This window comes from Palaemon carinicauda, chromosome 3, assembly GCF_036898095.1.
Source record: "Palaemon carinicauda isolate YSFRI2023 chromosome 3, ASM3689809v2, whole genome shotgun sequence".
Classification (NCBI taxonomy): Eukaryota; Metazoa; Arthropoda; class Malacostraca; order Decapoda; family Palaemonidae; genus Palaemon; species Palaemon carinicauda.
This window is the reverse complement of record NC_090727.1, coordinates 148651094-148665512: the sequence shown is the minus strand read 5'-3', so window position 1 is coordinate 148665512 and position 14419 is coordinate 148651094. Positions and strand designations below refer to the sequence as shown.

The window sequence follows — 14419 nt, the reverse complement described above, 5'->3', positions numbered from 1 at the left end:
TCTCCTCCTCTACGTTCCTCCCAGCCTAACAAGGAACTCAACCGAGTTCGGCTGGTACTGCTAGGGTGCCACAGCCCCACCCCCTCATCCGTTGTCCACCACAGATGAAACTTCATAACGCTGAATCCCCTACTGCTCTACTACCCTCCTCTGTCATCCAAGGCACCGGGGGGAAAGCAACAACACCTAACAGAACTGCGTCACAATCACTCGCCATTCATTCCTATTTCTAGCACCGCTCTCTCTTGCCTCTCTCACATCTATCCTCCCTATCACCCAGAGCTTTCTTCACTCCATCCATCCACCCAAACCTTGGCCTTCCTCTTGTACTTCTCCCCACAAACTCTTGCATTCATCACCTTTTTTAGCAGACAGCCATTCAACATGGCCAAACCACCTCAACACATTCACATCCAATCTAGCTGCCAACTCATTTCTTACACCCTGTTCTCACCCTCACTACTTTCGTTCCTAACCCTATCTACTCGAGATACCCCAGCCATACTCCTTAGACAATTCATCTCAAACACATTCAATTTCTGCCCTTTCCGTCACTTTCATTCCCCCACAACTCCGATCCATACATCACAGTTGGTACAATCACTTTCTCATACAGAACCTCTCTTTACATTCATATCCAACCCTCTATTTTTTACTACTTCCTTAACTGCCCCCCAACACTTTGCATCCTTCATTCACTCTCTGACGTACATCTGCTTCCACTCCACCATTTGCTGCAACCACAGACCCCAAGTACTTAAACTGATCCACCTCCTCAAGTAACTCTCCATTCAACATGGAGATATGAAGGGTATATTTAAAGGTTGCTCATGAATGACAGAGGCAAGGGACAACGACATTGCCCCAAGCTAGCATGACAATGCCCTAGAAGACTGACCATATATAGCCTACATATGATCAGCTCCCCGAGCCCCCCCTCTCCACCCAAGAAAGGACCATGAAGGGCCAGGCAATGGCTGCTGATGACTCAGCGGGTAAACCTATAGGATACAGCATATGAGCGTGTTTGACATCCCCAAATGGGAGGCCCAGACACAATTTCACGCTTTCTTTTCTGATTAATTTATTACGTTAATATACAACAGAAGTAAATAGGCAATTTTATTAACATATTAAAAAGTTGCCTGAGCTGCTCATAGTTGGCCCTTAGGCTTCAGCCTAGTCAGGCTTAAAAAGGGGGTCAATATTTCATCAATTTTTATAAGGTCTCTCAACGTGGTCGTCATTATCCGATCAACAAAGAATTTGAGGTAAAAGTAGGAGAATAATTGGACTTTTTTCGATCAAAATTGATTATTGATTCACGCCTACTTTCCAGCAGCTTAAAAGGTTTATATTCTTCGTCAATCCCACTTTTTCTTGATTAGCAGTTTTTACTGAAAGGAGACTATAAACAAATTTTCTGTAAAATAGCTTTATTTTCTTGGTATATGCAGAACAAATCTTTGAAACTTTATAAATAGCTACATAGCTTTTACTTTTCCATTAATTTCATGGAAACCAAACTATATCAAATACAGTTTAAGAACAAACAAACACAATAACACAAACAACCTTATCATGAGTCCAAGTTGTTGGTGAAAAATGAGTTTGTGCGAGATGACCTTCCCGGAAGAGACACCCAACTTGGACGGTCGTCATTTTGTCTGGGGAGAGAGAGAGAGAGAGGAGAGAGAGAGAGAGAGAGAGAGAGAGAGAGAGAGAGAGAGGAGGAGAGAGAGAGAGAGAGAGAGAGAGGAGAATGAAGCATATAGTGGTGGTAATTCGATGGCTTTTTAAGAGGGGATTTAAGATAAAGATAGACTAAAAGAGTTTACTTATGAACCGAAAAAAGCATCACCGAAGTGATGTACCAATGCTTTCTTCGCCAATAAATGCAATAGACGCGAATGCCGAAGGGAAGGGGGGCGGGCTGTGGCTGGGGATGGCCTTCCCCACAGGCCTGAAGCCGCCCTCATCAGCCACGTAGCTTATCTGGACAAAAGCTCCGTCAGGAAGATTGTATCTGATGGAAACAGTAAAGACACTTCGAGTGATATGTGGATTGGCAAATCAAACCGATATTCGATTAGATATGTAATTATAACACCTAGGTGATTATATTTTATATTTAATATCCAGATGGTTGATTGAGAATCTTTGTGAAGAACACAGTTCCTTTCAGCAGAAGTAGACATAGATATAAATGGAACATTAAAAATCTTTTACAAGATTTCCCTTTCTAAAGATACTTGTGAGTGTTAGAAGTAATTTTGGATAATTTCTGTAATAGAAAAGACACACACTAACGTTTTAATAGTTTTGAAATGGCTGACCTAAATCTAAAACTAATAAAACAAAAATCTTATAAAGCACAGTGATGATTTCAGAAATTCTCTTTATTCTGTCATCTAAAAAAAAAAAGAAAAAAAAATGAAGTTTTGAATTCTATTCCTGATACTTGAACCTTCTTCGAAGAACCTGAGGCTTAATCTTACCTGTAAGATCCTCGGATGTTGACAGCCCCTCCCTCCCCAGGGGAGCCAGAGGCCTCCACGGCGGTGCCATCGCTGAGTTCGAAAGCGTAGTTGAAGTTTCCATCGCCCTGGTCGACGCGGTCGTCTCTCAAGATGGCGGTGTCGCCTTGGGGCTTCGGAGCAGCCAAGGACGCAGCGACCAGGCAGGCGAACAGAACCTGTTTGACGAGGATTACATATTAGGACAATAATTATAGATTATCTTAGAGAAGAATATAGCGCATAGAGACACGAAAAGGGAAAATTAATCTTAAGCTTACAATATATTTTGGCAGCAGAATTTGTTGTGTTCAGGTGACTTAAAAAAATCGAAATTAAACAATAACAATATATTTCTTCACTGTCTTTTTTAATAGCATAAATCAACAGAAATAAACCCTTTTTTGAGTAGATAATTTCATGTAGTCACTGCTTAAACTTTCCTTTTCGTATGAAGTTAAATTAAGGAGTGTAAAGGCAAGACAAAACTTTCTCAGTGAGAGAATCAATATTATAGTCCAATTTGATCACCACAGCTTTATTTCTTTCTTTCTAAATCCGGTCATTGCCGAAAATTTTAATCGAACTTTCTCCCATCCTTTAAGTCTTTGTATCCCTAAATGTTTTCAAGCACAAACAAAGGAGTGACTTCTGCCCTTCTCGATCACAGTTGATTTAAACTTTGTTGCGCAAAGAACTGTTCCTCAAAACAATGTAGAGAACCAGAAACGCACCAGCATCAGCTTCATGTCGGCGGAGGACGTTGTGCTTCTTGGTGCTTTCAGGACAGTGATGCAGCAAGCAAGCACACAAAGCCCTTTATATACAGGTAATCATGTGACTCACATTAACGCCCCCCCCCCCCCCAGTAATCACAGACCCCTTCCCCCTCCCACTTATAGTGTGTCTCCTCCCCCCTTACAGTGCGTCTAAGGAAGCACCTATTCCCCAATGTTAATGCTTGAACCTTCGAAGTAGAGAGAGAGAGAGAGAGAGAGAGAGAGAGAGAGAGAGAGAGAGAGAGAATAGAAAATTTTATATGAAATCCTGATGGCATCAGGATATTGAATGCTCTAAATATTCGAAGCCTTCATGTATGATGTTATCCTAGCCTTCATTTCTTGGTTTGTTATTTTCTAATGAGTGTTTCGTTTCATTATTTTTCTTGATTACACCAGTTATACTTCGTTAATCAATCTCCATGTTGATCAAATGAATACTGTCTTGTATACATAAATTATTTTGAGGTTGAAATATAGGAGCCAAGTGTCTTTCATAAATTGGGTTTTAAACACGATCCCCTTTCATACTAATGGTGATTATATAATAGGGCCAATTATCAATAATAATAATAATAATAATAATAATAATAATAATAATAATAATAATAATAATAATAATAATAATAATAATTTCTGACCTCGGCCAAAGGTTAATGGAGTCGTCCATGGCCGAAAATCTATGTTGTTAAAATTTCGTCAAAAACATTCTTTTTTTTTTACGTTATCTTTGAAATGGCGAAAAATGCAAATCCAGACCTAACATCCGGATCTGTATCATCTCCAAAATTGAATGGGGTCGTCCATGACCTAAGATCTATCCCCGGTGAAAATTTCCTTGAAATCCGTCCAGTAGTTTTGATGTAATCCTGTCCACAGTCAGACAGACAAACAAATAAACCTACTTGATTTTATAACCTCCTTTGTGGAGGTAATAATAACCGTTTTGAGTCTTAGATGGAGATATAGAATTTAAGACGTTGAAAAGAATTACTTTCCAGTTACAATAGAATCAAATATCAAAGGTATCGTACTATACGTTTCTTTGATATTTATTAAAAAATATTTGTCCATTGAGTGTAAAGAACGATACCTTAGCTCTTAAATCCCTTGTTGAATGGAATCAACGAACGATAACTACCAACATTGAAGTGACTCCTAAAACAATTACTTTTATAAAAGAAAATAAAAACGAAATTAGGGTTACCACAATTTTCTAAAATTAGTCGAAATGATGTTTTTGCCTAAAGAACTTTTCTCAAAGACACTTGAGAAAAAAAGAAAAAAAAAAAAAAAACTCACCAGCCTCATGTTGGAGGAAGATTTGCTTGCAGTTGTTTTCATGACAGTAATGCAGTAAACAAACGCCACACACCCTTTTTATACTCGTGCACAATAGTCAGTCCTATCCCCCAACGAGGGTTGTGAACCTCCCCCACCCCCCTCCCGACCTAGTCACCCAAAATAATACTCGAGGGTCGTGGAAAAGTTGCTTTGTGTCACAAGGAGTCAGGTTGGATATGCTTCGGGTCCTGACACCTGTTCTCTCTCGATTTTCTTGCCGATGGCCTTGAAGAAGTCTGCTGGAATCAATGTTTAGGTGATGTCATCATCTCCTACTTCATAGTGCTCAGCCATGTAGGCCTGGGTCTTCCAACTCTTCTAGTGCTTTGTGGATCCCAGCTGAACGTTTGGTGAACTAATCTCTCTTGGGGTTGTGCGAAGGTCATGACTAAACCATCTCCATCTACCCCTCATTCATATATGGCACTCGAGTAATCTCTCTTATAGTTTTATTTCTAATCCTGTCCTGCTTAAGATAGAAACGACTGGCGAAAACTAACCGAGTCCCTTTGCGTCAACAGGCGTAGGAGGAGATGATGATGATGATGATGATGAATAATGTCTTGCATAATCCCCTTCTGTTCAACATTGATCAACGTCAAAGTTGATTAGGATAACGGGATGTTTCTGGAAGTTTCCATTCACAGTCCTCAAAGATTTCTCTCTCGTACAAACAACAATAATTGTTTTCTTATTCATTTAGCCTTGAGATTTTTCTTCTTCTTTGGAAATGAGGAAAATATTTTTGCATTGCCTCATGTCTGTACTGTACATGTTTCTTTTATTTTCGCGTTTCTTTTATCCCGAAATGGAAATTATCTTTCAGTTTTTTTTCCATAATGTTTCATTATTTATAAAGACCATATGTCATGTGATCAAAGGCCTGCTTCATAATATACCAAATAACGATAATAATACCATTGAAAAGAAAAAATAAATCTAAGTATATGAAAATAAATTTAATATACACTCATTAAATGATACTAAATAACATGTATTATTATTATTATTATTATTATTATTATTATTATTATTATAATTATTATCATTATTATTATTATTTATTATTATTATTATTATTATGAATATTACCATTATTCTTATTATTTTCATTATTATTATTATTATTATTATTATTATTATTATTATTGTAAGCTAAGCTACAACACTAGTTGGAAAAGCAAAATGCTATAAGCCTAAGAGCTCCAATAGGGAAAAGGACCCAGTGAGGAAAGGAAACAAGGAAAAATAAGAACAGTAACAATATTAAAAGAAATATCTCCTATATGAACTAAATAAACTATATCAAAACAAGAGGAAGAAAAATTATTATTATTACTATCATTATCATTACTAGTCGAGCTGGAGCCCTAGTTGGAAAAGCAAGATGCTATAAGCACAAAGGCTCCAACAGGAAAAAATAGCCCAGTGAGGAAAGGAAACAAGGAATTAAGAATAATAGAAAATTAAAATAAAATTTGTAAAAAGCATTAACAATATTAAAACAGATAATTCATATATAGACTATAAAAAAGACATTGTGAGAGAGAGAGAGAGAGAGAGAGAGAGAGAGAGAGAGAGAGAGAGAGAGAGAGAGAGAGAGAGAGAGAGAGGAGAATTCTTATGATAATTTTCATCTTTTTCGACTTATGTTGTATTGTTAGCACAGAAATATTACTGTCATATCCTTTGACTTATTGCTTTATTCTTTATCTTTTTATCGTTATTTCATGTTTATTAACTAAATTTTCTGGTTTCATCAATATATTTATACGATAGCGTAACGGAAATAATTTCATGGTAATACTCTTACAAATTCACATTAGACATTGATTATTTTATAAAAGCACATCTTATACAGTTTTCCCAATTTTTTTTAGACCCTGACTCTTTTTTTTTTTAAATATTAGACAAAAAATAGAGTTCTATCAATTACCACAACCTAGATTATAAAATTAATCTCGGAACATTTTAAACATGTATAGGTTTGGAACATGATAATTAGTATTGAAAATATCATTTCGTGTAATTTACACGGGTTCCGCTAGTAATGATTATTGTCATTTAGAGAATTTATTATTATTTATCATAATTTTACTATCACTGAAGCTTTTAACTTTCATCATTAAGAAATTACATAATTTTCAAGTGTTCCATTTCATTTTTGGTCAGTTGAACTCATTGTTTCTTGTCTTCAATTAAAACGTAAACAAAATTATAACACATGAAAGGTATAAGAAACTCAAAGTATACCCGTGGAAACTAATTTCATAATTATAGAAAATGTTAAAACACTGAAATCTCACCTTTCGAGTATCTTAGTGGATTTTGTAAAATTTCCTTACATTTATGATGTAAAAATTCAATAATCTATGCTTAGTTTTTGTTTTCGAAATGTATTAAATTTATTGTAGATTTGTAAATAGAAATGTATTGCAGATAAACTTACTCTTAGGTTAAGACGAAGAATTCGAATCTTTACATTTCGTTTTCTGGATTCTAAAGAAATTGTAGGAACTCTCAATTCTTTTTTAGGTTTTAAATTATATTTTCTGCCACGCAAGAAAAGGGACGAAGATTAACAATTCTCTTTGAAAATAAAGTAATTATTTCATTCATTTTTTCCAATTTTTTTTTTTATTTTTGAGAAATGTTCAATTTAAAAGGTTTGTGAAAATTAGGTAGATGCAAAATAATTTTATTATTTTCAGTTTGCAGTAATATAACTTTTTACAGAATATACAGAGTTTACATGAGGTTTTCGAAGCACCAGAAAAGCATCTTATAAACACAATAAAACATTAATTAGAATAAATCTAAAATTAATAGATAATAAAAAATATTCCAAAGAACGGTCGTAGGTGGGAAACAAGGTCGGTCGATCACTTTATCACAATTCAAACAAAAGGAAGCATTAGACAAAGTTGAGGAGGAGAGAGAGAGAGAGAGAGAGAGAGAGAGAGAAGAGGAGAGAGAGAGAGAGAGAGAGAGAGAGAGAGAGAGAGAGAGAGAGAGACCCCTTATTCGAAGGTGACTCCCAGAGCTCTCTGTTCTTCAGCGAATCGGATCTGCTCGATGGCGTGGGCGGGGAGTGGGTGGGGGGTGGGGAGGATGTCTCCTGAGGGCTGGAAGCCGTTCTCGTCGGCTAAGTAGGTGACTTCGACGGACTCTCCGTCAGGATGAACGTACCTTTGTTGAGAGATTCAGGAGAAACTATATTAGAGATTTATCAATTCCGGTTTTTTCAGAAATTAAGGATATAACCAAAATAGAAAATAGAAAAAAAAATAAATAGATAAAGAAAAATTACAAATTACACATGAATTATTATTATTATTATTATTATTATTATTATTATTATTATTATTATTATTATTATTGCAAATTGAGCTCCAACCCTAGTTGGAAAAGCAGGACGCTATAAGCCCAAGGGCTCCCACAGGGATAGATAGCCCAGTGAGGAAAGAAAATAAGGAAATAAAGAAACTGAGAAGTAATTAACAATTAACAAAAAATCTTTCAAGAATAGTAACCTCGAAATAGATCTATTATATACAAACCTATAAAAAGAGACTTATGTCAGCCTGTTCAACATAAAAACATTCTCTGCAAGTTTAAACTTTTAATAGATATAGAAAATGTATCAAATAAATCATTTTATTTGAGTTTTGTTGATTTTGTTAAACTATATGATAGAAAATATTTCATCTATTAGAGAGAGAGAGAGAGAGAGAGAGAGAGAGAGAGAGAGAGAGAGAGAGAGAGAGAGAGAGAGAGAGAGAGACCGTCTTATGTAGAGATTCTTTAAATGTTGCAATAGGCCTACTCTTACCTGTAAGATCCCTCTATGCTGATGCCGCCTTCCTCCCTAGGCCTACCGACAGCCTCCACGGCGGTGCCATCGTCGAGTTCGAAAGCGTACCGGAAGTGGCCATCGCCGTGGTCGACGCGTTCGTCTCTCTCGACGGAGGAACTCGTTCCTTCGTCAGGCGTTGGGGCGGCTAAGGCGGCGGCAGCCAGACAGGCCAAGACGATCTGTCCCCAGAGGATAGAGATTGAAAGGAACTGGCGTGAAGGAAAGTAGGAGGTTTAAGAGGGTTAAAGACTACTCATGAATGGCAGAGGCAAGGGCTATTGAAAAATCCCCAACAGAACGATAGACTAAAGACTGACCATATATATATATATATATATATATATATATATATATATATATATATATATATATATATATATATATATATATATATATATATATATACACACATACATATATATATATATATATATATTGTGTGTATATATATATATATATATATATATATATATATATATATATATATATATATATATATATATATATATATATATATATATACACATATATATATATGTGTGTATATATATATATATATATATATATATATATATATATTATATATATATATATATATATAATATACACACACATTGTTCTCTAGTCTTGGGTAGTGCCACAACCTCTGTACAATGGTCTTCCACTGTCTTGGGCTAGAGTTCTCTTGCTTGAGGGTACACTCGGGCACACTATTCTATCTAATTTCTCTCCCTCTTGTTTTGTTAAAGGTTTTGTAGTTTGTATACGAAATATTTATTTTAATATTGTTACTCTTCTTAAAATAATTTATCTTTCCCTGTTTCCTTTCCTCACTGGGCTATTTTACCTGTTGGAGCCCCTGGGCTTATAGCATTCTGCTTTTCCAACTAGGGTTGTAGCTTAGCAAGTAATAATAATAATAATAATAATAATAATAATAATAATAATAATTAGCTACAAAGCCTCCTCTCCACCAAAGCTCGGACCAGGGGTAGCCAGATAATGGCTGCTGATGACTCAGTAGGTAGACATATAGGTTCCCCCAAACACCCCAACCTTAGCACACAAGGTTGATGAGGATAGAAACACTACAAGAAGCTATCAAGCGTGAGTGTGTCTCGAACCTCGGTCCAGTAGACCACCAGGCAGGGATTTTTTCACTAGGCCAACACCACTTGTAAATCTAGGTATTTAAATGGTAGAAGATAACTATTCTAAAAGGGTTTGAAAACCCATTCACTGTCATAAGGAATCAAACCAATGTGTTGAATTTAACTCTCATTTGATTAAAGGAATCAAACCAATGTGTTGAATTTAACTCTCATTTGATTAAAGGAATCAAACCAATGTGTTGAATTCAACTCTCATTTGATTAAAGGAATCAAACCAATGTGTTGAATTCAACTCTCATTTGATTAAAGGAATCAAACCAATGTGTTGAATTCAACTCTCATTTGATTAAAGGAATCAAACCAATGTGTTGAATTCAACTCTCATTTGATTAAAGGAATCAAACCAATGTGTTGAATTCAACTCTCATTTGATTAAAGGAATCAAACCAATGTGTTGAATTCAACTCTCATTTGATTAAAGGAATCAAACCAATGTGTTGAATTTAACTCTCATTTGATTATACATTACAAAGTTTTCCTGCCATTACTGATGATTTCTTCTTCACAATGATTGATCGATTGATTATGAGTTATTTAGTCTTCAAAATGAGCCAGCTAAAATAAATTATTTTTATTATTATTATTACTTGCTAAGCTATAACCCTAGTTGGAAAAGCAGGATGCTATAAGCCCAGGGCCCCAACAGGGAAAATAGTCCAGTGAGGAAAGGAAACAAGAAAAAGAAAATATTTTAAGAACAGTAACGATATTACAATAAATATTTCCTATATAAACTATAAAAACTTTAATAAAACAAGAAAAAGAGAAATTAGATAGAATAGTGTACTCGAGTGTATCCTCAAGCAAGAGACCTCTAACCCAAAACAGTGGAAGACCATGGTACAGAGGCTATGGCACTACCCAAATGGTTTGATTTTGGAGTGTTCTTCTCCTAGAAGGGCTGATTACCATTACATTTCAGTTTCGTGTCATTCTAGAATATCAGCTTTTCGTAATGATGAAAATCTAAAACGCAAAACTTTGAATTTCCCGGAAATATTTTGAAATATGTCCTTTCGGCGTATGGAAGTCATTACAAGAAAATGCCTATTGCAAAAAGCAGGTTCTAAGACTTTGTTTCCATTCCTGTTTAATCTTTTGATAAGGATTTTGCTTAAATGTTCTTAATCATAGGGAATCATTCATGAATTTCTCATGGGCCCATTTAATCAGTTCTTAACATCTAGTTAAATTCGTGTTGAAATGAATTTTAATAACCCTTTTGAGGATAAGAGTTTACAAAACCCATTTCAGTTCTAAGTAAATTCTTAATATTCATAATATCATCTCGCAAATAATGTTCGAAATTTATTTCACGAAAACATTGAGAACCAGAAAACATGGCTATGTGAAATTTTTTTTGTATTCTATATATTTTATATTTTCCGTGGATATAGATTCTAATATGTTCATTTCTGGAACACTCTATTTCATACAGAATAGAAAACTGCACTGACAGAATACTATATAAATCAAATAAGATACAACCTAGAAGTAAATGCGTAAAAAAAAAGACTCGATATTTTCGAAACCCAAAATCAATCCAACATATCTTTGAAAACAATCATAATCACTAATAAACTCACCAGCTTCATGTTGGTGGGGAGATGTAGCAGATGTTGGTGCTTGCAGAACAATGATGTCTCAATCGAGCGTCAGAGGCCCTTTATATACAAGCAAGCACATTAGCTTGTGTCAACAATATCCCAATTACCAATTTGTCTGTGAGCGGCAAGTGTCAACAAAACAGTAGCGCCAATACTTGGTTTAGTCACTCCTTAGTTCCTTATAGTCAAGGACAACCTTTCGAATGCAGAGTTCTTTCCAGTCATACTCCTGGGGGTAAGTCTTGCACTTGTGTTGTTCTTGTTCTAGATATCTATGGGACTTTTGGTTACTTCTTGATACCTTTTGCTGCTCGGCAATATACTTAGATACTCTGTGGGACTGCAACACCTCACAAAACTCTGTTAGGTTCTGCAATATCCCCTAATTCTCTGTAAGGCTTCTCAGTACTCCTCTATATTATGCTGGGCTCTGTGTTACCCTTTGATACCATGTGAGACCCTTCAATACCCATTCAGGCTCTGCATTACCCTTTGATACTCCAGGAGACTCTACAGTATCCTTCAATACTCTGTGAGACCCTTCAATACCCATTCAGGCTCTGCATTACATTTTGATACTCCAGGAGACTCTACAGTATCCTTCAATACTCTGTGAGACCCTTCAATACCCATTCAGGCTCTGCATTACATTTTGATACTCCAGGAGACTCTACAGTATCCTTCAATACTCTGTGAGACCCTTCAATACCCATTCAGGCTCTGCATGACCCTTTGATACTCCAGGAGACTCTACAGTATCCTTCAATACTCTGTGAGACCCTTCAATACCCATTCAGGCTCTGCATGACCCTTTGATACTCCAGGAGACTCTACAGTATCCTTCAATACTCTGTGAGACCCTTCAATACCCATTCAGGCTCTGCATGACCCTTTGATACTCCAGGAGACTCTACAGTATCCTTCAATACTCTGTGAGACCCTTCAATACCCATTCAGGCTCTGCATTACATTTTGATACTCCAGGAGACTCTACAGTATCCTTCAATACTCTGTGAGACCCTTCAATACCCATTCAGGCTCTGCATGACCCTTTGATACTCCAGGAGACTCTACAGTATCCTTCAATACTCTGTGAGACCCTTCAATACCCATTCAGGCTCTGCATTACCCTTTGATACTCCAGGAGACTCTACAGTATCCTTCAATACTCTGTTGGGCTATGTAACACTCTTTGATAATCTGTGCGACTCTGCAATACATTCTCTTAAGCGCTGCAATACCCTTTGATGCTCTGCCGTGCTTTACAATACCCTTTGATCATTTGCAGAAGTCTCCAACACCAATAATACTTATAATGCGCTTCATTATCTTTGGGGGGTTTCTGCTATACTATTTGATATTCCGTTCTGCATTTCAATGTCTCTTGAGATCACCATTTTACAGCTATGTTTAATTGTAAAAACATATGTTATTGTATATAGGTGGATGAAATAAGTTTTCAGAAGTTTAATGTTCTTCCTGTTATTAAAAGAGATATAGAAATGACATTGAAAGTTAGTAGTATTAGCTATCGTAATATTAAAAATTTAGTCAAATTGGCTCTCATAAAAATGAGACAAACCCTGATTTCCCTAACACGTTTTGTATTTTGACTTTCCTAACCCTCTTGTGTTATGAATGTTGATGTCGCTAAAATTACAAGAATCTTTTCGCTCGAGGGGTTAACGGCTACACTGTAATTGTTTAGTGGCTACTTTCCTCTTGGTAAGGGTAGCAAAGACTTTTTAGCTATGGTAAGCAGCTCTTTTAGGAGGAGGACACTACAAAATCAAACCATTGTTCTCTAGTCTTGGGTAGTGCCATAGCCTGTGTACCATGGTCTTCCACTGTCTTGGGTGTAGAGGTCTCTTGCCTAAGGGTACACTCAGACCCTCTACTCTATTGTATTTCGTTTCCTTTTGGTTTTCTGAATTTTTTTGTAGTATATTTATAAAAGATTTATTTCAATGCTGTTGCTGTTCTTAAAATGTTTTATTTTATTTGTTCATTACTTCTCTTTTAGTTTATTTATTTCGTTATTTCCTTTGCTCAGTAGGCAATTTTATCCCTGTCAGAGCCCTTGTTATAGCATCCTGCTTTTCCAACTATGGTTTATACCTTAGCTAATAATAATAATAATAATAATAATAATAATAATAATAATAATAATAATAATAATAATATTCCTGATCACAACCGTAGACAGATGATTTCAATAACGGAATGATTTTTACCATTTAGATATATAATCATCAAAAACCTGAGTGTCCACATGTCCTTCGCGTATATGTAAAGGTCAAATACATGACACTACAAAAACGAAAAGAAGAGATATTTCTCAGTATTGTTTCTGTAATAAGAGAATGTTTACTTTCCTGCAAGCAAACATAACATTTGGCAGACGTCTTGAAGTCCTTCAACGCTTCTGGATGAAAATGAAAATGTCATCCTTGATAACTATTTGATGGAGACAAATACTCTTTCTTCTTGGTAAGGGTAGAAGAGACTCTACCCTTTTACTCCCAAAGGACGTACTGGTACGTTTCACAAAAGCCATCCCTTTACCCCCATGGACGTACCGGTACGTCCTTGCAAAAAATGCTATAAAAATTAGTTTTTCATATTTTTTGATAATTTTTTGAGAAAATTCAGGCATTTTCCAAGAGAATGAGACCAACCTGACCTCTCTATGACAAAAATTAAGGCTGTTAGAGCAATTTAAAGAAAATATACTGCAAAATGTGCTGGGAAAAAAATAACCCCCTGGAGATTAAGGGTTGGAAATTTCCAAATACCCCGGGGGTAAAAGGGCTTTGGTTAGCAGCTCTTCTAGGACACTCCAAAATCAAACCATTGTTCTCTAGTCTTGGTTAGTGCCAGAGCCTCTGTACTATGGTTTTCAACTATCTTGGGGTAGAGTTCTCATGCTTGAGGGTACACTCAGGCACACTATTCTACTTTATTTATCTCCCTCCTTTTTTGAAGTTTGGTATAGTTTATATAGGCCTATACACACACACACACACACACACACACACACACACACACACACACACACACATATATATATATATATATATATATATATATATATATATATATATATATATATATATATATAAGATAATGAAGAATATCCAGTATT

At 35.7% G+C, this 14419-nt stretch overlaps 2 protein-coding genes across 2 annotated transcripts; both read right to left on the bottom strand.

Annotated features, from left to right (window-relative positions):
* Nucleotides 1–1750: 1750 nt before the first annotated feature.
* LOC137638620 (cuticle protein AMP1A-like) lies at nt 1751–4644 on the bottom strand. The gene is made up of 3 exons (XM_068370869.1): nt 4598–4644; nt 2499–2695; nt 1751–2026 (listed from the first exon to the last, which is right to left on the bottom strand). Exons 1-3 carry the CDS (start codon nt 4637–4639, stop codon nt 1858–1860), a joined length of 408 nt encoding a protein of 135 aa, XP_068226970.1. The 5' UTR covers nt 4640–4644; the 3' UTR covers nt 1751–1857.
* Nucleotides 4645–7655: 3011 nt separating this feature from the next.
* LOC137638619 (cuticle protein AM1199-like) lies at nt 7656–11291 on the bottom strand. Its single transcript, XM_068370868.1, has 3 exons — nt 11254–11291; nt 8472–8674; nt 7656–7828 (listed from the first exon to the last, which is right to left on the bottom strand). Exons 1-3 carry the CDS (start codon nt 11260–11262, stop codon nt 7660–7662), a joined length of 381 nt encoding a protein of 126 aa, XP_068226969.1. The 5' UTR covers nt 11263–11291; the 3' UTR covers nt 7656–7659.
* Nucleotides 11292–14419: the final 3128 nt, after the last annotated feature.

What these genes read in the sequence shown, in the direction of transcription:
- LOC137638620 (XM_068370869.1), bottom strand. Translation starts at nt 4,639, where the DNA reads ATGAAAACAACTGCAAGCAAATCTTCCTCCAACATGAGGCTG. An exon ending in CTTCCTCCAACATGAGGCTG is followed by an intron (nt 2,696 to 4,597) that starts GTGAGTTTTTTT and finishes CTCGTCAAACAG; the next exon opens with GTTCTGTTCGCCTGCCTGGT. An exon ending in AACATCCGAGGATCTTACAG is followed by an intron (nt 2,027 to 2,498) that starts GTAAGATTAAGC and finishes TGTTTCCATCAG; the next exon opens with ATACAATCTTCCTGACGGAG.
- LOC137638619 (XM_068370868.1), bottom strand. An exon ending in AGCATAGAGGGATCTTACAG is followed by an intron (nt 7,829 to 8,471) that starts GTAAGAGTAGGC and finishes CTCTCAACAAAG; the next exon opens with GTACGTTCATCCTGACGGAG.